The sequence below is a fragment of the Schistocerca nitens genome, chromosome 8 (assembly GCF_023898315.1).
Source record: "Schistocerca nitens isolate TAMUIC-IGC-003100 chromosome 8, iqSchNite1.1, whole genome shotgun sequence".
In the NCBI taxonomy this organism is placed as follows: domain Eukaryota; kingdom Metazoa; phylum Arthropoda; class Insecta; order Orthoptera; family Acrididae; genus Schistocerca; species Schistocerca nitens.
Window position 1 is genome coordinate 540,706,828 of NC_064621.1, and position 25,669 is coordinate 540,732,496.

Here is a 25,669-nt window from a genome sequence, read left to right on the forward strand (position 1 = left end):
AGTATTTGTATGGAGTGTAGCCATGTATGGAAGTGAAACATGGACGATAAATAGTTTGGACAAGAAGAGAATAGAAGCTTTCGAAATGTGGTGCTACAGAAGAATGCTGAAGATAAGGTGGGTAGATCACGTAACTAATGAGGAGGTATTGAATAGGATTGGGGAGAAGAGAAGTTTGTGGCACAACTTGACTAGAAGAAGGGATCGGTTGGTAGGACATGTTTTGAGGCATCAAGGGATCAAAAATTTAGCATTGGAGGGCAGCGTGGAGGGTAAAAATCGTAGAGGGAGACCAAGAGATGAATACACTAAGCAGATTCAGAAGGATGTAGGTTGCAGTAGGTACTGGGAGATGAAGAAGCTTGCTCAGGATAGAGTAGCATGGAGAGCTGCATCAAACCAGTCTCAGGACTGAAGACTACAACAACAACAACAACAACAACAACAACAACAACAACAACAAAATCTCCTACTCCAGACATAATAATAAACTGTTAGTTTGGTTTAAGAACAGATCAATACAAAAATGAAACGAACGTGAACGTAAATGTTACGAAGACTGTTACAGAAGTCACATTGACAAACACATTTAGAAAACTATCATGACTGACCATAAGTATTTATATGATAAAAATTGTTTTCTTATATGCCAAACTTATAATCCATGGTTTGTTACTTACCTATTACTTAGAAACAAACATGTATTAGTACTGCTTAACACCCAAGAATTTCAAGCTTTCAACACACAAGAAGAATCAAGCAACAAAGGATGAAGTTAAAGACTGGAGTGTGGGGTGGGGGCGCAACTGCTTGCTTCAAGGTAAATTGGTTGAGAGAAGTTCTAGTGTTCCACAAAGGCAGTTAATTTATAGTAAAACTCACAAAATGTTGTACAAATTTGACAAACTACTGCACTGGCTGAATCAATGTTAACCCTCTAATACCATTAACCCACAAATACCATTTTTTGGTAGCATTCCATTGCTGTTTTACAATTGCAAGCCCATACCTATTCATCCACTATTGCTTCAGCTATCACAGTGATAAGTTTTGTCATACTTCCAAGTAAGCAACAGTAATATAAAATAAGCAGCATACTTAGAAAAAAAATTTACGATCGCTACAGAAAATGACCCATATTCTGAGCTAGCAGGAAAAGTCCCACAATGAAACCACTGTCTATGAGATAATTAGTAACCAAATAAGTGTCTGGCTGGGATCTGATGCAACTGTGCTGTTTAATGCTTCAAGTGGGTCATTACCGTATGGTAACACACAGCATCGGAGTGATAATAAAAGATTATTTTATTACTATCCGATTAAAGAGTGATTTAGCTGATATAATGTATGTTCATTGTATCGTTTAATTAAACTAAGAATAAACTGTGATTCTGCTCATCCATGTTTACCTTGGTAACAAAGACAACTATTCTTTACCTGTATACGAATTACACTAATGTTATGAAAAATGGCACATCTGCTCAATTACTAACAAATGCAGAGTTTCAACAGTCTAATATGTTACTTCTGTGTTACACAGCAAGTGATACCAATGCTACTCAAATGGCAGTGTGAACCACTTCTTGGTTGTTTTATTTTTCATGTATTTAACAACTTATTAGCCTTATAGAGCCTAGGACTAACACCTAATCCCTTGTCTCAATGCCAGTTGAAATTATTTTACATAAATTTTACTTTGCTGTCCACGTAACACTACACAATAAATAAAAGGATTCATTTCAAGTGCTGTGTATATCACTATGTCATCTTTGTGGGCAAGCTTTTAGGTTTCTGTTAAACAGTTTACAGGTGTCAAGACTTCTACTTCACACATACAGGACAACCACAATGAATGGCCATAACTAATGGGTAACAACACACACAAAAACTACACATTTTCTTTTCATGTACTCCACCAGTGTTTTATATTAATTCCCTTTGTCACACAGATAGCATATCTAAGCAATAATCCATACCACGTAATACATTCTGAAATGTAGAGTAACTATATGTCTATATTATAAATGAGCATTTTGAGTTTTCAAATTTCTTTCAGCACAATAAGCACATACACAAGGTCCTTGACATAACTGCACAAAAAGAAATCCTCTGATGTTAAGTTCAAAGATATAGATGCCCAAGAACAGAACAGTGTTGACATGTCCAGTATAACAAATGCAACAGTTTGAAAGACATTCATTTAATAATGTGCAAACCTCTTCAACCCAATGTGGTGATTTTTCACCTTGCTGAAATACGTAATTCTTGGCATGAAATGCCATTGCACAAGCTCGTCTAGGTAAGTTATATAAACAACACTTACTTCAATGAAGAAATTAGACCCTACAGTTTTTTTGACTGCACAGAACACATTAAATTTCTGAGTCATGAAGGCTAGATTTGAATGCTGTGCCAGTTAACATTATCACAAGGTGGAAGATTGCCTTATCGCAAAAAACGAGGTGTGCTCCAAATGTTTCTCCCCCCATGGCTTCCAGTATTGCCATACGATATGCTGACTCCAGATTCACTGCACATGTGCAGCTGTCAAAATTTTGAACCTTTGTATTCTTATTGCTACACATTAAATAGTTAGGCAATTTGCAACTGCTACATCCAAGAACCTGTCAATTCATTTTTTTTTTTTTGTTTTTGTTTTTAATCAAATTTCTTGCACACTGATACAAGGGTGGTTTGAAAAGTTCTTGGAATCACCGTGAGAGGTCAGCACTAGTGCAACAAGTTGTCCACATGATAATTCATTGGTCTGTTGCCTGTAAACACATGCCACGTCAGGGATGTTGGAAGAGAGCTGTGGCAGTGACGTGGTTCTGTTCCCACGTAGGGATTTGCCAAGACGGAAGGGGGAGGGAGGGAGGGGGTGGGGGGCAATCAAGATTCGAGCAGTGATTAAGTACTTCGTAAAGAAAGGTATGAAAGCAAAGGACATTCAAGCCGATTTCCAGAATACACTGGGAGGGGAGGGGGACTGCTCCTTCATATTCAACTATTGCCAAGTGGGTAAATGAATTAAAATTTGGAAGAGAAAGCTTAGATGATCATCCATGTGGTGGTTGGTCAAGATGTGTCACTACTCCAGAAATCATTGCAAAAGTGCACAAAATGGTCATGGATAAATTGCGTGAAATTGCTCACACTTGCCAGATGTCATCTCAAAGGGTATATCACATTTTAACTGAAGAGATAGAAATGAAAAAATTATCTGCAAGATGGGTGCCATGATTCTTGACACTGGATCAAAAACACTTGAGAATGGACATATTGGAACAATGTTTTGCATGTTTTAGGAGAAACAGACCAGTTTGTGACCACAGATGAAACTTGGGTGCACTACTATACCCCAGAGACAAAACAACAGTCAAAGCAGTGGAAACATGCTGATTCTCTGCCACCAAAGAAAGCAAAGATGATTCCTTTGGCAGGAAAGGTCATGGCATCAGTGCTCTGGGATACAAAGGGGATTCTGTTTGTATATTATCTCCCCACTGGGCAATGAATTATTGGAGAATACTATGCTAACTTCCTGGATGAATTGCAACAAAAGATACGTGAAAAAAGGCCAGGATTAACAAGGAAGAAAGTCCTCTTCCATCAAGACAATGGGCACCTGCACACACATACTGTTGCCATGGCATAATTACACAAACTAAGGTATGAATTGTTGCCACACCCGCCCTAGTTTCAGTGATGTAAGTACTTTTTCTAGTCCGTTCCAAGAACTTTTGAAACCACCCTTGTATTTTCATATTTCATACTGAGAAAAAATTACTGCAGCAAACGATGTCATTGCAAATTGATACTAATTTACTTCTTTTTTACCGATTCTCTCTCTCTCTCTCTCTCTCTCTCTCTCTCGTGCGTGTCCAAGTCTTTCTGCAATTATGTATGATAGACCAATGATACTTTCCCATACACAACAGTAAGGTCAGTAAGTAATCTTTATGTCACTGATACTGCCTAATAAATCATACATTGAGATCAGAGGTTCTATTACACTTCTTTGGGGAAAACCTGAATGTTACTTTTGTTTTCAAAGAACAGTTACCATCCACTATTACATGCAGATTTCTATCCATCAAATATTCCTCAAGCTATTCACACTTGGATGGAATCCATGTGACTGTAGATGCTGTCTGTAATCAAGTTACTGCACAGCACTCAGAATAACATTTCTGTACCTGTTTCACTTTCATTTATTGTTATTGTTTGTTGGCACGATGCTACACACAAAACCCACTCACAAAGATAAGGTACCATCAATTGCAATAACCTTTACACTTATTGGAGAAACATTTTTTATGTTCTTATATTGTGTTGCTCATAGTGATCAATCCACATTCAAAAATGAATACTTCAGGTTACAGTACACAGCCAGTACACTCAATCTTTGTCAACTGCCTTCTTTTCCTCTGTTGAGAAACAGGATGAAATTTTTTTCAGTACAGTGGTTGGATGCTATCTTCTGGAATTTCGAAAGCAGTATGCTGAGAAACAATTTACTGGAAAATCTCTTCCATATCAGAGTAGCACTTGCACTTTGTCCTGTATTTGTTGCGTATACTCCAATCTGTCTTTCCTCATAATTTTTACCTTATACACCTATCTCATTCTGTATCAGTTCACCTAATTTAAACATCCGTCCACAGCACATCTCATATCTTAGAAACTCTTCTTTGCCAGTGTTCCCACAGTTAGCAATTCACTACCATACATTCTGTAGTTCAAATGAATTCTCCAAAATTTCTTCCACAACTTAAAGACTTTTATTCCACTGGTCAGCTATGCCTTCTCTGCTTGGGCTAGCCTGCTTTTTATTTGCTTCTTGCTTTCTTTGTCCATATGTTTTGCTTCCAAAGTAGCAAAAAATTCCTGATTTTGTGATCACAAATTTTGATATTGACCCATTAGTGCCTAGCTACACATTAATAGTATAAGTGGCAAGACTGGACTATTACTGGTTTTTAGGCGAACTATCAATTACAAATTCTGTTATACTTATTTAAGGATTGTTAACAGCTGTTCTTGCATTTTTGTGTTAGTAGTCTTAATATGTAGTCCACTACTGTGAATAGTAAGCAGTTTAATTTAAAACAATTTCTGCAGCCTGACACCACACTATACATTTCATGTATGTAAACAAAATATTTTATCATTCAGGTTCAAAAAAATTTAGTATATCCTTAACAACCAACCAACCTCATGCCTTTTACTGAAATTTATGTATCATTTGTTTTGCAGGGACATGCTAAATTTTCAGTATTACTTTTACATAACTGAGCACTAACGAGTTATTTCCACAACTTATTTAAAAGATTTAATTTGTTAATTTTTTGTAGAGATTTTGAGGACTCTGTGGCAGAGAGAAAATCATGTCACCCAAAACTGTCCCCTTCCAGAGAAGGAAATAGAAAAAGATGAAAGAATTACTATTTTTTTCTGCCATACAAAACAGCACAAAAACTCCATTGTTTCTGCAGCATCAAATACAACATGATTGGACCCAGCAACTAATGTCAAAATACATTATCAATGGTCAAGGAAACTAACTCCTCAAAACTCCATCCTGACAATACAACAAGCAGATGCATGGAACTGATTGAATGGATCTAAATGTTAGTCAGCACAGCGATAAATACCCACAGCACAAAATGACACTGACCTCTTTTCAGTGGGATATTGGACATGCCTGGATACTCTACCACAAAACTGGAAATGCAAACAGAGATAATGCGATTGTACTTTAGGTATGCAATACCACTAGAAGAACCTGTACAAATACCACACACCAGTACAGTAGTAGATTGGGTTCAAATCGATAGTATGAACCAGCTGACTGCGAAAATCAAAAACACAAAAGAAGAATGTGTTGGAACAAAACTGTATTACATCAGCATGTACTTAATGCAAGAAATGTAATGTAGGACTTTATAATGAATGTTTTGCTCCTTATCATAGCATGTAATGTATTATTTTTGCTTTTGATTTGTAATTAGTAAAAACGTTAGAATGTGGTGACCTAAGTGACAAAGCCCAAAGAAAACGGGAATTTAAAGACAGAAACCGAAAGAAGATATTAGGCATTACCAAAGCCTAACAACATATGAGAGCTGTTTCCAGTAATCGTTTTGAGCCCAATAAACCAATGGAAGAACGTTGCGAGTGCAACTCAGTAGAATACGTGGGAAAGTACTTGAGAGAAGACCTCAACTTTTTGACTAAGAAGATTGGGTGTGGAGAGTAAGCAGTCTTCACACACGTACATCATGGCAACACCGACACAGTAAGCAGCCACCAACACCGACTGCACCAGCTTTTGCTCACCGGTGCTGACTCCGCATCCACTCGCCGCCGCTGAAACCAACATTCGACAGTGCCAGTGCCGTCCACTGGTGCTGATTACATATTCGCTCACCAACGCAGCTAGAAATCTACACCAGGTGAGCGAAAACCAATAATTATTTGGTAAAAGTTGAGGGGACAGCTGAATAACAAACTTATTATACTTATTGTACTCGGTGGTGACTATTCTTTTAGATGATTACTAGGTCTAAGATCAATAAAATTATGGATCAAGAACAGAAACTTCAGGACCAGCCATGGCCATGACAGTGAGTAGGGACACGCCAGACTGGAGTGAAGTGGCAAAGTTAAACTCAGTAAATACTCAGTTAAATGCTAAATTAGATGACCAAAGTGACAAGTTGGATGACCAGAGGGCTGATTCAGCCACTAAGTGAAAAATTAGATGCTCAAAGTGAAACCTTTAACAGTAAAGCACCAAATATAGTTTTATTGAAGACTGAATTTGACTCTTTCAATAATAAGGTAGAAAATCTTAAGTTAGATTTAAATAGTGAACTCACTAGTTCTTTGAATACTCAAATTAATCTACTATTTACCTAATTTAACCAGACAGGATGAGCAACTTCAAGATTTAACTAAAAAATTATAATTTGACATTGAAGATAAATATAATAATGTAGAATCTGAATTTAGTGAAAAATTAGGATTATTTCAAAATGTATGTAATGTTAAATTTAATTCCATAAGACAGGACATCAATACTTTCAAAAAGAGCACACAGATCGACCTAAGGAAGTAATATTGATCATTCAATCTAAAATCCCAGAAGCTACTACACATGTTAGTTCGCGAGTAGATAATATAGGACGAAGTCTTAAACGAAAAATAGCCAACTTTGACACTATAAACGTAAGTAGTTTGGCAGAACCATTTGAACTAATTAAAGATCGAGAAGTTACCGGGAGTATAATCTCCGGAAACATTTTAACAGTTGCTTTTTCCTAACTTAATGCTGCTAGCAAGGTTATGGACAACCTGTGTCAAGGATTCAAACTTGTCCAGGACAAAGTAGAAAACAGAATAACTTTACCTAATGTTGTGTTTCCTAGTAAAGTGGCGATTGTTTTGTCGTGGGGAGAGACAAAATTTAATGAGAAGTACTGGTTTGCATTTGCTCAAGTGAGGTTAATGTCAGATTCATGGGATCCGGGTAGAGTCACACCTGTTTCCCAGGGATGTTAACGTTCTGTGTTAACGGGCAGAGTGACGACTGTCAGATTCATAGTTGTTTTCGGAGTTTCTTCTGTAATGTTTTTCCTGCACCGAATTCCCTTCAAATCGTAAACTATTCTGTAATCTATTCTTGAATTCTTAAACTATCCTATAAGTTTAGTGTATATGAAACCAGAATATGACTACAAGATAAAGACTGATTAAAGAGGATCACAGATAAACAATGATCTCTAGAAATAAAATGGAACAAACAGAATATTATACACTGCTGGCCACCGTAAATGCAACACCCCGAAGGAAGCATCCGAATCAAGTGAAATTTACACCATGGGTTTGCAGCGATGAGATATGCAACTGATTAGAATTTCTGCGCAGACGCACATCACGCGTGCCTGTGGCGCCACCTCATAGCGCCATTTAAGGCTTGGCGATTTCGACGAGTGTACGTTCGGCATGTGTGTTTACCTTGTGGTTGTTTCACAAGACGATCAGTTATGCCTCGTAGACAACAGCGAACATCGTTTGATCAAGTATCCGAGTTCGACAGAGGAAGGATAGTGGCTTACCGAGATTGTGGATTATCATACAGAGAAATCTCTAGTCGTGTTGGACGAAACCAAACAACTGTAATGCGGATATGTGACCGTTGGATGCAGGAGGGTACAACGGACCGACGTGGTCGATCGCATTCACCTCGGTGCACCACTGCACGTGCTGATAGGCAAATTGTGCGCATGGCAGTGACGGATCGCTCAGTGACATCCCGAACCATAGCACAGCACATTGCATCTGTAACACATCATCCAGTGTCTGCTTGTACCATTCGACGCCGTTTACAGCAGAGTGGTCTGTCCGCAAGACGTCCATTGCTTCATCTACCACTGACGCAGAACCACAGACGTCTCCGTCACCAACGGTGTGATGACAGACGGTTGTGGACGGCAGAATGGAATGACGTCTTTACTGACGAGGCACGCTTCTTTCTGCAGCACCATGATGGTCGGATTCGAGTGTGGAGACACCGTGGAGAGAGGATGCTCGACAGCGGCATTATGCACCGCCACACTGGTCTTGCACCGGGTATTATGGTATGGGGTGATATTGGATATTACTCTCCCACGTCGCTAGTACGCATTGCCGGTACTTTAAATAGCCGGCGCTACATATCCAAGGTGCTGGAGCCAGTTGTCCTTCCTTACCTTCAGGGCTCGGCCAGAGCCATATTTCAACAGGATAATGCGCGACCACACGTGGCACGCATTGTCCAAAGGTTCTTCGTCAATAACCAGATTGAATTGCTTCCCTGGCCGGCTCGCCCTCCGGATCTTTCGCCAATAGAAAACTTGTGGTCCATGGTTGCTCAACGAGTGACCAAGATGACATCCCCATCTGCCACACCAGATGAACTTTGGCAACGTGTGGAAGCTGCTTGGGCTGCTGTACCCCAGGAACACATCCAACATCTCTTTGACTCAATGCCGAGACATGTGGCAGCGGTGATCTCCAGCAATGGCGGCTACTCTGGCTACTGATTCTGGCAGGAACCACATGTCACAGACGTCTGTAAACGTAATCATTTGATACTTGGTCAACATGTTATCTACAAAATAAATCTTGTTGTGCTACCTCTTGTCTTTCTTGGTGTTGCATTTACGGTGGGCAGCAGTGTATTAGTGGAAAGTATAATATGAGGGTACTAATTAAACGAAGTGATATTGAGACGACAACCGAACAGAGTATTGTCTGTGTGAAATAGATAGTAATGTGGTTAACTAAACAGTTATTATACTATGTCTTCTTCTTCTTCTTCTTCTTCCTCTTCCTCTTCCTCTTCCTCTTCAGTCCAGAGACTGGTTTGATGCAGCTCTCCATGCTACTCTATCCTGTGCAAGCTGCTTCATCTCCCAGTACCTACTGCAACCAACATCATTCTGAATCAGTTTAGTGTATTCATCTGTCTCCCTCTACAATTTTTACCCTCCACACTGCCCTCCAATACTAAATTGGTGATCCCCTGACACCTCAGAACATGTCCTATCAACCGATACCACCTTCTAATCAAGTTGTGCCACAAACTCCTCTTCTCCCCAATTCTATTCAATACCTCATTAGTTATGTGATCTACCCATCTAATCATCAGCATTCTTCTGTAACACCACATTTCAAAAGCTATTCTCTTCCTGTCCAAACTTTATCGTTCATGCTTCACTTCCATACATGGCTACGCACCATACAAATCTACACTCTATGTTAAATTTCTCTTCTTCAGAAACACTTTCCTTGCCATTGCCAGTTTACATTTTATATCCTCTATACTTCAACCATCGTCAGTTATTTTGCTCCCCAAATAGCAAAACTCGTCTACAACTTTAAGTGTCTTATTTCCTAATCTAATGCCCTCAGCATCATCTGACTTAATTCGACTACATTCCATTATCCTCTTTTTCCTTTTGTTGATTTTCATCTTATATCTACCTATAGTGTATAAGAATTTTTACACTTGGTATACAATACTTTATCCTCTTATGAAATATAATTTAAATGGGAGGGTTTGTATCACTTTTGGAAGGGGTGGGCTGTTTAAGTACAAGCTTGACTTTTTGCTAAGATTTTTCTTCGGAGGCTTCCAAGGTGAAGGTGAGAATGCCCATTCTGTAGGAGACATTTAACATCATACCACATCCTGCTTCTCAAGTGCCGGCGAAGTAGGTATCCTGTGGAAGTGGGGTGGGAAGGGTTTTCCTGTCTTTGGGGCTATCTTCTTTCTCTTCTTTGATATTAGCAACTGTTTCTACTTTTTCCTTTCTTACTTCTCATTTGAGTACTGGTCTATCTTTCCGTCTTTTCATATGCATGTACTTCTATCGCTGAAGTCTATTTTCCATGGTTTCCAATAACCTTCAACCTAATTCATATTAATAGGCCGAAGAATCAGGATACACCAAAACACATCTACACACATACAAAGATACACTTAAACACAGACAGGAGAATTACAAATTAGATACACCTGAAGTGATGTCAGAACCACCAAATGATGTAGGGGAATAAAGATAAATGTACATCTGAGTAGATGCACATATTCCATTGTTGATATGTTATGGTTCTGCATCTTTTTTGTCGCTCTCAAATGTGTATTTACATGTATACATATTGTGACTTACCAAACGAGAAAGCGCTGGTAGATAGACAATAAAAAACATACAAACACACACACACACTAATTTCAAGCTTTCACAACCCATGGTTGCTTCATCAGGAAAGAGGGAAAGACGAAAGGATGTGGGTTTTAAGGGAGAGGGTAAGGAGTCATTCCAATCCCAGGAGCAGAAAGGCTTACCTTAGGGGGAAAAAAGGGACAGGTATACACTCGCAAGTGTGTGTGTGTGTGTGTGTGTGTGTGTGTGTGTGTGTGTGTGTGTGTGCGCGCGCGCGCTTTATTGTGTCTATCTACCACAATGACATTATGCACACAAGGATCGTAACCACCAAAGCCAAATTCTGAACAAAATGGAAGGTACACATGCTGCTTCCTTGACAAAATTTTTTCAACAAGAGTTGACTTGCCTATATTTGTGTCTCCATATAAATACAACTGTTTTTTTACGAACCATTTGGGACCGAAAGGCCTCATTGTACCAGCGGACCACACGCCCCGCCCAGCCATTGTACTTCAAATGACACTCGGTAAGTGCACGCACAACAAACTTCTTCGCCTGAAATGATTCGAAATATTTTTCTATAAACCTAACACGTGACCAGTTATTAACTAGAAATGGATCTGTGTAATCAATGTAATTGGTGCGTTCTGCCCATCTACGAAGACGTACATTAAATGATAAGGCTCAGTCATTACAATTTGATATTGGTTCTGCATCTGATTTAGTAATATATATCAACGCGGTTTTTCTACTCCTACATTTCTGCACATCAAAAACACTCTTCTGAAGCCCAGAGCGGAATGCAGGTGGTACGCCATCCTGAAATGTCGAGGACATAATACAAACGTGCCAAAGCTTGCCACCTAAAATGCAAACAAAAATCGTAGTGACAGCTACACTGCCAGAATTCTTTCTCCTTAGACAACTTGCGAACAAGCCGATATTTTTTGCTACCCTGGCTTGGAGACCTCACTGGACGTGAGGCCATTTTATAGGATGGCCTACGGCTGTGTGTCTGAGGGGGACTATGTGGAGTTTTATTGAGGTTCTAATAAGTATACCACAATGGTCTGTATCTACCCTGCCTAAAATCATAGTACCGATGTGCACACCTCACACCATTGGGCATAAATACAAAATCCCTATACGCATCTGGAAAACTGCCAATAAGTTGCTGCAAATTAGGCTTGTAGTACCACAACTCCTCCAATACAATTACAGCAGCTGAATAATTAATCTTATTTCCATAAAATGTTAAAGCTAAATCGTCGATTCGTTGCTGTGTGGTAGGAACAAGGAAGGCCAGGCGTAGGTCGTCCGGGTAATTCCGGATATGGTCCCAGTTTCCATAAAAAAATTCCAACGCAGACATATGCTGTAAAGAATAATTTTTATTTAGAATGTAACGGTACCTTTACGTTTACAGAAAGTCATATACACTCTGTTCCTAACTACAAATGTTACATATTTTACTTCACTTTGTACAACGTCATTTTTCGCTGGTTCGTCGCGCGTGTTTTATTGTGTCTATCTACCATCGCTTTCTCGTTTGCTAAGTCACAGCATCTTTGTTTTTAATATATTTTTCCCATGTGGAATGTTTCTTTCTATTATATTTACATGTATATAAAGACAGAATATTAACAATCAACGCACATGCCATGATAGTCCTTTGAGAAAAGGCACAGTACCTACTGGGAGTTGGTAAATACAGATAGACATAGCATCTACTACGTGTGGCCACGATATCTGTCTATATAGTAGGAGCGAGGAATGAAAGAACTCTTGGGTATTAGAGGGAGTATTGGAAAGTGGAGTTAAGGTGTGAAGTAGATTTGTAATTTTACAAGAGAATATTCAACTCTTTCGTGACAAGCAAGGTAGCTCCTACGTCGGTCAGACCGTACCCCAAAAAGACGATCGACATAGCTCCTACGTCGGCCGACTATCAGCGATGTTAACGACTCCCAGCGCATGACTTTCATGTTCTGTAGGTTTATAAGTACTCTCTGGTTATCCTAGTACCAAGAAAAAAAATTACAGATGGCAGAACATGTCACTGTTGGATGTGGTACAGGAGTACATTTTGAGTCATTTGCTTTGCCGCGTTCACGCTCTACTTACAACAGGTGCGCGGCAGTTATAAACTTTAGATTGTTGTCGGCTGATAGCTTTGCGCTTTATTTTCGTCATGGCCTTGCGAGATGAAGAAATAGAGTTTTTATAGAACAATAGTGGTTCAGAATTAGATGAAGAAACGGCAGATTTTGACATTAGTGATGGTAAGCTATTTTTTGTCCGAATTTTCTGTAGTTCTGTGGTTTGATTCCTGGTCAGAAAAAAGATAGCTTTTACAAATTTTCTTATAGATGAAAATGATTCCTCGGATGGAGAACCGTCAGGAAGACCCTGAAGATGAGGCTGTTGACATCGTTGTCACAACAAACACAACTGGTCATTGCAATTTGCCACATTCTTCTGGCCAGTGGACAGATGACGATACAATCACTCCCCAGCTTCCTGTTTTTTCTGAATCCTGTGGAATTCAAGATGGGATTGACCAACATTCTTCAGTGTGAGTGTTTCACGTACTTTTTCGATGAAGAACTGGTGAGACTGATCAAACGAGAGACAAACCGCTACACTAGAATCACACATCTCGTAGATAACGCAACATATATTCCTAAAAACCAGGTAGGTCGCGATCCTATTCATAAGGTAAGACCTATATTCGACAGATGCATGATCCAAAGTGGAAAGGCTTACAAGCCAGGCGAAAATATTACTATAGATGAACGAATTTGCCCTTTTCGTGGTAGACAGTTTTAGAGTGTATATGAAAAATAAGCCTAATAAATATGGCGTAAAATTTATTCTTGGAAACAGTCTAATGCCGATAACAGCATACAATACATTGTAGACAGATTGTGTCATTCATTTCATAATAAAGGTCACACATTATACATGGACCGATTTTACACCAGCCCTGATTTACTGGATTACTTGTGGGGGAAAGAACTAAGGCAGTTGGTACTGTGCAGAAAAATAGAAAAGGACTACCAAGCGATCTTATTGGTAAAAAAAAAAAAAACTTTCGTTTCGCAGGCGAGATCACTTACTGTTTGTAAAATGGAAGGACAACAGACTTTTTTTCTTTTGACAACAAAGCATAAAATGACGGCAACAAATGTCATTGTAGAAACTAAATTTGGAATGGTGGAAAAAATAAAGCCACACTGTGTTTTGGACTACAATAGTAAAAAAGCTGGTGTGGATCAAAGTGACCAGCTAATGGCGTACTATCCTTTTGAACGAAAACAAAGTGGAGGAAAAAAGTTCTTTTTCACATTTTCATGCTCATGACTTAAATTCATACATTTTGTACAAAACTAATGTAAATGTTTATTTCTTTGCAGTACTCTGAAGGGAATGGACATACTTTTTAAATGCAAAAGAGCAATCTATTTTCCGTGGTATAGAATCTGCTGTAGAAAATTCAGAAAAACTGAAATCAATCAGTACCAGCTGGTTGAGCATCCACACTCGTGCTCAGCCCTCAAAGTGTTAAGAATAGTATACATAAAGATGTATGCTAGGGCAATGAACCAGGAGGCCTACTCAAGGATACGGAGGGCGCACTTGACATTTATTGGATGAGAAAAAGGGCGGATATGCAGACCTACAAAAGGTTGACCTACACTGCACGGACAGGGCACCATGAAGGGGATTTACCAGTACCATAGGAGGATAGAAATAAGAAAGGGAGTACCTACCAAAACGGATCAACCCATGTAGGATATAGGTACTGTTCCTAAATGGAAGAAGGGCAGTATCGTGATAGAAGTCACACTTGTTTTAACGTTTAAAGGAAATAGTCTAGTAAGTTGAATTCTATGCACAAATAGCCTTATTACGTTTTAGATTTACAAGTGTCGGAAGAAGGGAACACTTATTCTACCCAGGGTTCCTCCAGATAACAATAAGTAATGAGTAAGTACATACTTAGGGAAAGTAGTACGGGAAGTAAGAAGAAAGCAGTAGAGTATTCATGAGTTATCTACATCTGAAATTTACAACTGGGCGAGGAATAGAAAACAAAAATTTGGTACTCACGAATTTTTTGTGATTGAAAACAGCTTACTCTAACATGGATTGAAAGGTTTACATTTTATAATTGTGGTAAAAAAGGCATGGTTATTAGTAGAAAAAGATATACTGTTAAAAGATAATTCTTTATCTTGTGTGAGATTATTGTACACAATGAATACATATACAATATTGCGGGCTCGATTTAAGGGGAGGGATACGTAGCGCCTCAAGAATTTCAGTGTAAATTCTAGAAACACTGCCTTCCACAGTCTAGCACCCGATATTTTAGGTACGAGTGCGGGAGAGAGAGAGAGAGAACGTTTCTACTGATCCACCTGTTTCTATGTGCAGGTCGGAAGTTTGTTATTAGAAGACTAAGAGGGGCGAGTCACTGACAACGGCAAGTGTTTGCTGCCAGCGCCATCGAAGATGTGATGAAAATCCAAGGAATAATTATGTAGTATTCTTTGGTGTGTTGATTGATTAAAAAAAAAAAAAAAAAAAAAAAAAAAAAAAAAAAAAAAAAAAAAAAAAAGGAAGAAGAAGAAGAAGAAGAAGAAGAAGAAGAAGAAGAAGCTAATGAACAATTGAATATAGATGTGTTGACTCGTTTGAGACTTATCTTACTTCATGTCTTAGCTCCGCATGACGCATGTGACGTCCATAAATTATTGGATTGTTACTATGATATTGAACTTGTGTTTTATCGAGTCTGACGCTTAAAGACACAAGTTGGCTTGCCAGAGTTTAATTACGTATGTGAAAAAGAGTAAATGTTGCTTTGTGTTGAGAGATGATATACCAAGAATGATAAAGTGTTCCACGAGTACACAAATTATTTCAAGAATAGAGAAGTAGCTTAAATTCCTATAATCCACTATAGGCTTCAAAGAAGAAGATTTTGGGAGATCAACCTAGCTGCCTACCCAGAGAAGAGAATCGGCTGCACACACTACGTAAGTCAACTGCGAGAGACTTGAGAGTCTTGCACCTCAGTACCACACTGTCTTGCGTCATCCGAAAAATGTTATAACAAAAAACACACCTTTCGTTCCCATCATACCTCAAGGCAAGCAATGACAACATTCCTCCAAGAACAGTGTTAAGTACTCCATTGGCACTATTCTAGACTTACTGTTTTCCTGCAATAGCTACAAAATCAAACTTATTATAAACATCCAGAATCCCAGGTCAGTCTTTTCCTCTCATCCCGTCTGGTAAGTCTCCTCCAACCAGGGGTTCTAGGTGACTTCTTAACTGTACCCTCTTTCCTAAACCTCTCTAGTCCTCTTTCTTCACCCTTCTTCCTTCCCCCACAACTTTTCTGCAAGAAGGAGCCACTGGCTCCTAAAGCTTGTAAAAGTTAAACCTTTTTGTGCATGTGTTCTCCTGCAGCCACATGGTGAGTAGATTTTTTGTCTATCCATATACATTATATTGTACATAATTTTCACTGTTATAAATTTTACAATTTAACTTCACTGTCAAAGTAGTGGAGATAATGGTAATAAAATTGTTGCGTAACAGCTGTAGCACTCAGCACATACATAGCTGGCAGGTTTTACGTAACTATCACATTGTGTAAATTTTGGCAAAGTTCACACCAGTTTATTTGACATTGTCTGGACTAGATTGATGTTACAGAGCATTATTAGTATGTCTACTGTGTAAAGCAGTTGATGCACTAGTTTCATTGGTTTAAGGTATATCATACTTAGTGTTAGCATAGTTTGCTGTTTATGTGAGATAGTGTACTGATGAAAAATTGTGTAAATGAGTTGCTAAGGTCCATGGTGAATTAACCACTGCTGGTTCCTTTTAAAGTGAGAAAGCCAGCATCACCGTCGCCATAGGGCCACGCCCAAAAGCTGTGCAACAGCAGCCACAGGTGGGTCTCTACATCTATACTCTGCAAATCGCCATGAGGTGTGTAGAGAGAGTACATCACATTGTATGAGTTATTAGGATTTCTTCATGTTCTGCAGGAAGAATGGACACGACAGGTGCCAATTTGCTGTAAAATGTTATAAGAAAAACTTTACCACCAGACCGATGTCACGGATTGGATTATGTGGGAAGAAATTTTGTTAAGACAGAAACCAAAAAAATTACACTTTTCAAATGTGATTACCTCAGATTATTCGAGTCACAAAAATAACTATTTTTATTGGCATCCTTATTCCATTTCATTTTATAAAAGAATTTTGTGGAGTTTGAACACTAGACATGTTTAAAATAAAACAGCACTTATAACTCAAGATCATTTCCTAGTCATCAGGACTTTGGTATCTTTCACAGAGAGCACTAAAAAATTTTACAATTTAATAAACAGTGCCAGATTTCAGTACCAGTGGTTATCAGGGGCCCATTTTCAGTGCACCTCCCCCTTATTTTTTGGGCCTTACATGCTCTCATTGGAAAACCAGATCCTGCTTTTCAGGTGGTTTAGAACACAGTCTTCCTCATGAACATAGTTCAAAAGGGTCTGTAGGAGACTTTTGTAAAAATGGGCCCAAAACAGCCATTTTTTAAACATTTTTACAAAAATCACCTTTGCCCTCAATTTTTAAACTATTCAAAAGCAGCAAGAGAAATGTTGTATCTTAACAATTAAGTCAATGTATTGGTAAATTATTACATGCAAAATTTCATGATTATCCCCAGTTTCTTCCAGAGATACAAGAAGCTAAAACTTCACATTTTTCAGACTTTTTCAGCTGAATTTGCTTCAAATTATTCACACAAAAACTGCCCAGGAAACTTCTTTTCACTATTTAGCTTAATGAAATGTAAATGTTGTACAAGATGGCATAGTTCTGTTTCATTCGAGAGAACACTGCCAGAGATACAATGTTGCCAAAAACTCGTGGGTGCATTATTGATAGCTGTGCTATGAGCGTCAAGCAAATAATTGTATCTGGAATTACTGAATTAATGATCATGAAACTATACCAGTGTTCATTGGGAACCTGTGTGAATGTTCCCACAAAATGTCATCAAAATCCGTGATGGTGATGTGAGAACTTCTCAAATTAGACCACTTGGGATGGAATGGCCCAGCCATGTGATCAATCAACTTACCTGCAACCATGCGCTGGACAACTGTAGCTGCCTGCCCACATGAATTACCACCACCAAACTACAGCTAATAGACAACTGGGCTACTTAGTTACTGACCATGCCACCCAACATATGCTGACACATCTGGCTAATCTCCTGGCTGTACTGAACTCCACAGTCAAGTACTCAGCCTGAAACATACCCTTTGTTGCCATAAACCACCTGGCCTCTAACTTAAATAGTCTGTCCTCTACTCATCTACCCTCTTCCATGCTGCCTCTTCAGTACCACACAGCTACATCGTGTTTTCATCTTCTTCCCCCCCCCCCCCCCCCCCCCCTCTGCACAGCTTCTCATTTTACACTGAGCAGCCCTATCCCATCCCCACCATATCCTCAAACACTATATTGCTGCACACAACAGCTGCAGTTGGAACTTTGCATCCAGACTGGCCATGGTTGGTTGTGTGTCTTCTAAAGAAGACTTTGCCCTAAAGCTATAACGCACTGCAGTCTTTGTTGAGCCTGTCTGCAACCCAAGTCATTTTTACATTGAGTAGCAATCTACCCTTTTACTAATATTGCTGATATACCAACCTTGAGTTTCCACTGTTTGTTTGAAATTTGAAAGACTGGGATGTAAATGGGACTCTGGAGGAGCCAAGGTAAAGATTTGCTCCAAACTAGGTGTAAAACATCAAAACTGGGTACAATCCCTTGCTAGAAGGCTAACCGTCACGAGAATACCATAGGGCCTAATCGCTCGTTGTCGATTATGAAAACATCTTTCCACTGATAGCTGATCCGTGGTATGGTATGCAGGTGTGTACAGAATGGACAGCGTATTATAGTCGTGTCACACCATGAAGAGGAGTCTGGCGCAAAGCAGCAACTAGTCACAGCTAAAGGGCTCAGTATGGGGCTACAGAAAATTAATATGATCTTAGCACAAAAACTGTAAGATTATTAAAACCTGAGAGAAAAACCAAACTATGGGGTGATTCTTTTACTACAGAGATTATGCCAATGCCAGAGATTATAGTTAACAAGAGTGACTATATAGCGTCACATGCAAAACCTAAGGGTCTACAGTAAACATTTTGATTATAGAACAGATTGATACAGGTCATAAGCACCATGCCCCACAAACACTAAGTGTAATATGCACCATCAACCTCTGACACTATGTAAGGTTGCATCAAGTCTCCTTTGTGATACATGTTAGAACACCTTGATTACATGAAGGTAGACAAACAACAGCACTTCAGCTAATATAAAGTTCTACACCATTACACTCACAAAGTTGAGAAGCATCATGTCAATTACACGTTAATAAGGAATTTAAATAAATAAAATATGCAACCATTATAAATGTTTTTTTGCAATTCAAAAATTTAAAGTTCTATGGTCAAAATTTGGTTTCACAAGATTGGTAAAGCAACAACTGTAAGAATGATACCAGCTAGGAGCCACTGATTCCCCTCCAATAAAATTAAACCCAATGTCCACTACACCTATTTTAAAAAATAATAAAATTCGTAAATATAAGCGAAAAATTTAGAGAAAAAAATTAATTCTATGTGCATCCCTAGAAAGGTTGTCTGAAGTGCAAGGTCAGAATCTATACTCCACTAACTTATTAAATTACGATGTGTGCGACGAAAAAATACTTACTCTCAGACGTAACAGGTGAGTGGGGAAACATTGCGGCTGCCATTGCCACCACCAAATCCTCCATTTTCACTTCTAGCTCCTAAAAAAGGGCAAAAAATGTTTTTCATGATCCAGTCAATTTAGAAATTTAAAAACGCAAAAATTAAATTTTATTAATTAACATACTCTGATGATAATATCATTGCATTAAACAGTTACGGTATATAAACACATTACGATAGCCATAAAATAGGGTCCAGATAGTTTACAAAACAGAAGAGTACTTTTGACAATACACACACATCTGTTACGTACTGTTTCACGAACGAAATTGAATAACGAAAAGAATTCGTCGCGGCGTTTGAAACGCACAAACGGTCATTCGCAACCATTTGTAACGCATCGTCTATACCGCTTCAGCTTGAAGATCTGTTCCTTATACTATTAGAAAACTGGGCGTATGCTACACTATTTTAAGTATATTACCATCACATTTACCGGCTTCATCAATGGCACACCCAAACTTATTATTGAAATATTCCAAATTGTCATACTTTATGACAAGAATAGCCATTATTTTACGCAGCCTGTATCCCTCATAATTTTTAACACTCCCATGTTTGCTACATCATTTATATTTTATTGTTTGTGTGAAACAAACTTCATAGATACCAATAAATATGGAAATTTTGACAAAATCTACCAATTTATCAAAAGCATAGAGGCTTACACACAGTCACAAGAACTCCGTCGGATAACGATATTAGTGAACTATACTCGGCACCCACCATCCCAGCAACATCCAGCACTAGAGACTCTAAGTGTGGCCTATCGATTTAGATAAATGTATTCTATCACTAGCACTTTCAGAGTAGCTCATTTACTAGGACCTAGTACTGTTCCATGGGAGTCAAATGGATAATATTGTACTGATGAACGCCCGAAGACGCAACACTTCCATTCTCTCTTAACAGAAAATCGTTACAGGACAAAAAGAATTCAGTTCACAGAGAACACAGTTCACCACAGCTCGATACTTCAGAATCGACACAGTAAGTTGAATCGACCTGATGACGTCCACAAGGAATGGTAAGATAGAACATTCCACTACAATACTGGGTGTCATTGTTGTTTGCATGGACTTGCTTGTTAAAAAAAATCGCAACCTATTCACAACGTTGAAATGAAATTTAGCTCAAAACAACACACGGACAGTTCAGTCGCCTTAGAATACTCCAAATGTGTCAACAATAGCAGGTTTCTATGGAAAAATTGTTTCCTCCAAATTTCTTAAACTTTATAGTGCAATTCGAGTCACAAGGTTGAGTTCGAGGCTATGTGGGAGGAGACAAGTAAGAACAATGAACTCCAAATTCCACACAATGAGCAGTTAAACTGAAAAATACGTGTCACTTCATATGGCATATAAATGGATTATTAATTACTAATTCAGTGCTACAAATACTACACGGATCCTTTTTGGTAACTGTCATTAATGAATAGAAAAGACAAAGACAACGGTAACCGTGAGAATAGGCTTACAGTAACGCTTTGTAATTTTGTTCAATAGTAATTCGTTGTTCAATCGTTTTCAGATCACAACCGACAACAACGAAAACAGGCCGTCATGAGTACGAATGACATCTTTCATGAATTCGTAACGAGTCCAACGTATTGTAGCGAGTCGAGTTATGCTTCAACCAGACGGCAGCAGCCAAAGTTACTTCTAAACTATATTAAAAGCTTCTTACAACGTGGGCCGGTATACTCACGTTGTTACTTTCTTAAACAGCTTGCAGGGTGGGCCAGAACTCCACAGATAAACTGTCAGAAATTGCTCAGGGATACCTTCTGAGTATTTTGCTGTATAGAGGGCCCAATGTTTTCGGGTTACTCGTTACCGAGTTACTGCATTTCGTTTGGTTTCTTGAAGCTGCATTGAACCGAAAGTAGTGCGCAATATTGGAAATATCACCGGTATATGTTGCCTGTCTTAACTGGAAACATTTTTTTCTATTCACTCACGGTACTTGTGACAAAAATAATGCCTTTCTGTACCTTAAGCTTGCATCTCTGGTTTCTATCTACGACAGTGTTAGTTGTATGTTAACAGTAGGGATAAATTTAGTGATGATGAGTATGCCTCGTGTGTGAGTACACTGAATGCAGTGGAAGAGTGGCACAACAATAATGCTATGCTGAGCTTTTGCTGCAGAAATGGCAACTTTATAACAGTACTTATGAATCTCTACCTACGAGCCTACATGTTACAATCACCGCTTATCACACTCATTTTCATTAATGGGAAGGTATTTTCCCATACACAATGGTTAGTAGCGTTATAAATTGAATAAGCCATACTTACATATTGTGGAGACCGTTGGACCCCTACACTAAAATTCTCAGGAAGGTGTTCCTGAAAACCCTTTGAAAGTTCGTCAATGGAGTTAATTTAATATATTATTATACTGTGTAGGGGAGAGCTGGCCAGCTTAAGCAAAATCATATATAAATTTGAGTAACAATTAGAATGATCTACAACAATGCAACTTTTTAACGCAAGTCGACCAGAATATTACTGCACCTGGGAGGGCGCGTTGGGCAGCTCATTGTGAGTCAGTACCTTATCGGTGTTGATAGTATACACACGAATGACCGGAAAGTATGTGCTATGCGTTTTCTTCAGTTATTACTTCACTTGTTTACTTTAACGTCACTGTGTGTATCAGATAAGAGCTAAGTGAAGTATTGTCATGGTAATGTAATATAACAGATTTAACTCGCACACAAAAACAAAATCATCTGTTATAAAAAGGAAAATAGAAACATTGAAACGCTTCCTACACTGACCACTCTTCCCAAATTGGAAAATAATATTATACACAATAATGAAGATCAAGCAAATAAATATGTAGCCCTCTCCACTGTTCACAGGTTTTGAAGTGAGAAGACGCTTTGGCACTGCAGCTCGTCTTATAGGATGATGACACTAAAATAAGAAAAATATACTCTAAATAAAAAAAGAAAAACGACTCATGATGAGTGAATAATCCAAACGGGACGGAAATCGATATGTGTGATGCACATGTACGGACAAAAAAATGATTACTATTTCAGAAAAATCAGGTGATTTATTCAAGAGAAAGAGCTTACCAAATTAAGCAGAGTTATTGGATGTCTTCCTGAGCGATACTGGGCTAAATTCTGTTTAAAAGGCGCCCCAGATCTTTAGAGTTCCTGGCTGGTTGGAGGGCCTTGTCAAAAATGTTCCAAACGTTCTCAATCTGGGAAAGATCTGGCTACCGTGCTGGACACGTTAGGATTTGGCAAGCACGAAGAAGAGCAGTAGAAACTCTCACCCTATATGGGTGGCTGATAGATTGCTGAAATGTAAGTCCAGGATGGCAACAAAACGGATGCAGCGAATGACAGCCAAAGGGGTCCTGCAAAAAAAAAAATGGCGCCCCAGTCCATCACTCCCGGTTGTAGGGCCGTATGGCAGGCTGCAGTCTGACTGGTATCCCACAGTTGTCCGGGGAATCCTCAGGGAAGGCTTCCCTGATCATTAGGGCTCAGTTCGAGAGTGTCATCATGAAGACAAATCTACTCCAGTCACTGAGATTCTAGGCTGAAGACGTGTCTGGAGATGACCCAGACAAAGAGGGGACACCAACTGACTGTCACCTGCAATATGGCTTGACAACCAAGAGTGTTAGTCTGGGGTGTCATTTCCTTTCAAAGGAGGACCACTTTGGTTGTCATCTGTGACTCTCTTACAGCACAGTGATACATTGACGATACTTTATGCCCTGCTTTGTTGCTTTCCATGGCAAGCCATCATAGGCTTACGGTTCAGCAAGATATTGCTGCCCACACACGGCGATACTTTCTACTGCTTGTCTTCGTTTTTGTATGCCAGACCATATTTTGGCCAGCCAGGTCGCCGGATCTCTGCCCAATCGATAACGATTGGAGCATTATGGGTAGGACCCTCCAACCAGCTCTGGAGTTTGACGATCTAACGCGCTAGTTGGACAGAATTTGGCATGATATTTCTCAGGAGGATGTCCAACGACTCTGTCAAACAATGCCAAGCCGAATAACTGCTGTAATAAGGAACAGAGTGGACCAGTTTGTTATTGACTTGTTCAGTTTGTGAGGCTCTTTCTCTCGAACAAATCATCAATTTATTTTGAAATTGTAAACATTTTTTTGTCGTAGAAGTACATCACAACTACCATTTTCTATCTCATTTGTATAATTCCTTCATGGTGTATCTTTTTTTTGTCTTGAAATGTAATTGAGGAAATGATCGAAAGGAGAGATGAGCTGCGCTCCGTGATCTCATAGTCCACTAGACTTATTAATTTGTAAATGAAAAGTAAGAATTCGCGATCTGGTTTAGTTAAAGGTACATGGAAGACGTCGGCATTTGTGACTAGTACAAAACTCATGCAGTGTTCCAGAAAAGTGTAAACATACGTTCATGCTACAGTGTATAGTAAACACTGTACGGCTTGTCTAGTCGATAAGTTCATGGTTCGTCCAGTGGCTGCCGGGTATCACAGGAGGCATTCCTTGCCACCGCAGTAGGAGTGCCGAGGAGAGAGGAGCCGTGAGTGAGGCGACGGGAAGGCAGCGTCGGCTGATAGTCGCACCAGTGGCACAACTATCCTCAACAATATGTACGGTAATACTTCGCGTCCACGGGCAGGTTAAGATCGGCAATGCTCTGGGACAAATGAATATCGTTCAACTAAGCCGATTTTCTCCACTTTTGGACCCACCAGTAAAATTGTTAAGTTGTCATGAAGAAGCCGTATGGTGTGCTCACACTGTCAATTTACCAAGACTGAAAGCTGTTCTATAAATCATGTTGCATGATAGAAGAGCGCTGTTTCCAGCCTCCTAATCTGACATTATTTGCCCTATCTGATTTAAGCTGCAACTCTAGAAGAGGGAACTCACATGTTGCTGGTCGTGGCCTGCTCCACTTTTGTAGGAAGCAGTGTAGCCCTAGTCACACTACATTTACATTTTTAGGCAGTGCACTGCTTGTATTGTGTTACATTGTTCGTCCAATAGGTACTACATGATCACGATACTGTACATTCAGAAGTCCACCACGAAAACATACATCACATCCCTGTAGAAGGCAGCTCCAGAGCGACATGGTGTTCTTCACTCAAGTGCTCAACAAACTTAATGAAAACTAACCTCTAAATAAACTGAAGACACGATAGTTTGCGATAGCGGTGAAAAAAGTTTTCCATCAATTGTTGAGTTCAGATACGATGTGGACTACAAGTTCTTTGTGACACAGTAAGCACATCATAGGTAACTTATTGGTAGTGTAATCCAGTCATGAATTAACAACAATAATCAGATCGAATAATAAAACTTCCTCAGTTATGCTCCAACAGAAATGTTGCAGACAATATCAGATGTAAACTACAACATAGCTGTCACAAAATGTTATTACAACACGAAAAAGAAAATACTTTTCGATTCCACTTCCTGTCAGGCTGCCTGTCAGACTTTTGATGCCATTTGGCAAATGACCAAAGGTTTTTGTGCCAACATTGTTCACACCTTTCTATGCTAAAATCATATTTAACCCAGAATAGAGAAGATCATTACAGGTTATTGAATCACATGTTGACATAAGATTCAAAACCAGAAGGAAGTAAGTAATTCATTATCACATACACATCAATGGAAACTTTTGTATGTAACTACAACATGGAGGCAATACAGACAACAGGAATCTGCAGGCAGACTGAACTTCTGTACTCAGAAATCAGAGTTCCGCAGCCATATTACATTACATTACATTAATACTTTTTCTATAGATCAAGGATTCGATATTTCATAATGATGTGGAACGTGTCAGTTTAACATATCTTTTCTTTATATGATACACTTTTTTACATTTTTTAATCATTACTACTTCATAGCTATTAATTCATCTATCGAGAAGAAGGAATTGTCATTCAGAAATTCTTTTAATACGTTTTTAAATGCTGGTTGGCTACCTATCAGACTTTTGATGCCACTTGGCAAATGACCAAAGATTTTTTTTGCAGCATAGTTCATCCCTTTCTGTGCCAAAGTCAGATTTAACAAAGACTAGAGAAGATCATTCTTTCT

General features: G+C 39.0%; 1 protein-coding gene across 5 annotated transcripts in view; it reads right to left on the bottom strand.

Moving 5' to 3' along the window:
- LOC126198434 (F-box/LRR-repeat protein 7-like) overlaps positions 1–20,519 on the bottom strand; it is a 93,759-nt gene extending 73,240 nt beyond the window's left edge. The window contains exons 1-2 of one of the 5 annotated variants that reach the window (XM_049934744.1): positions 20,018–20,240; positions 19,541–19,619 (exon numbers count right to left, since the gene is read on the bottom strand). In XM_049934744.1, the coding sequence (XP_049790701.1) occupies positions 19,541–19,619; positions 20,018–20,071 (133 nt within the window). In that variant the 5' untranslated portion in view covers positions 20,072–20,240. The other 4 variants (XM_049934745.1, XM_049934746.1, XM_049934748.1 and 1 more) reach the window with 4 other exon arrangements.
- Between the last annotated feature and the right edge of the window lie 5,150 nt (positions 20,520–25,669).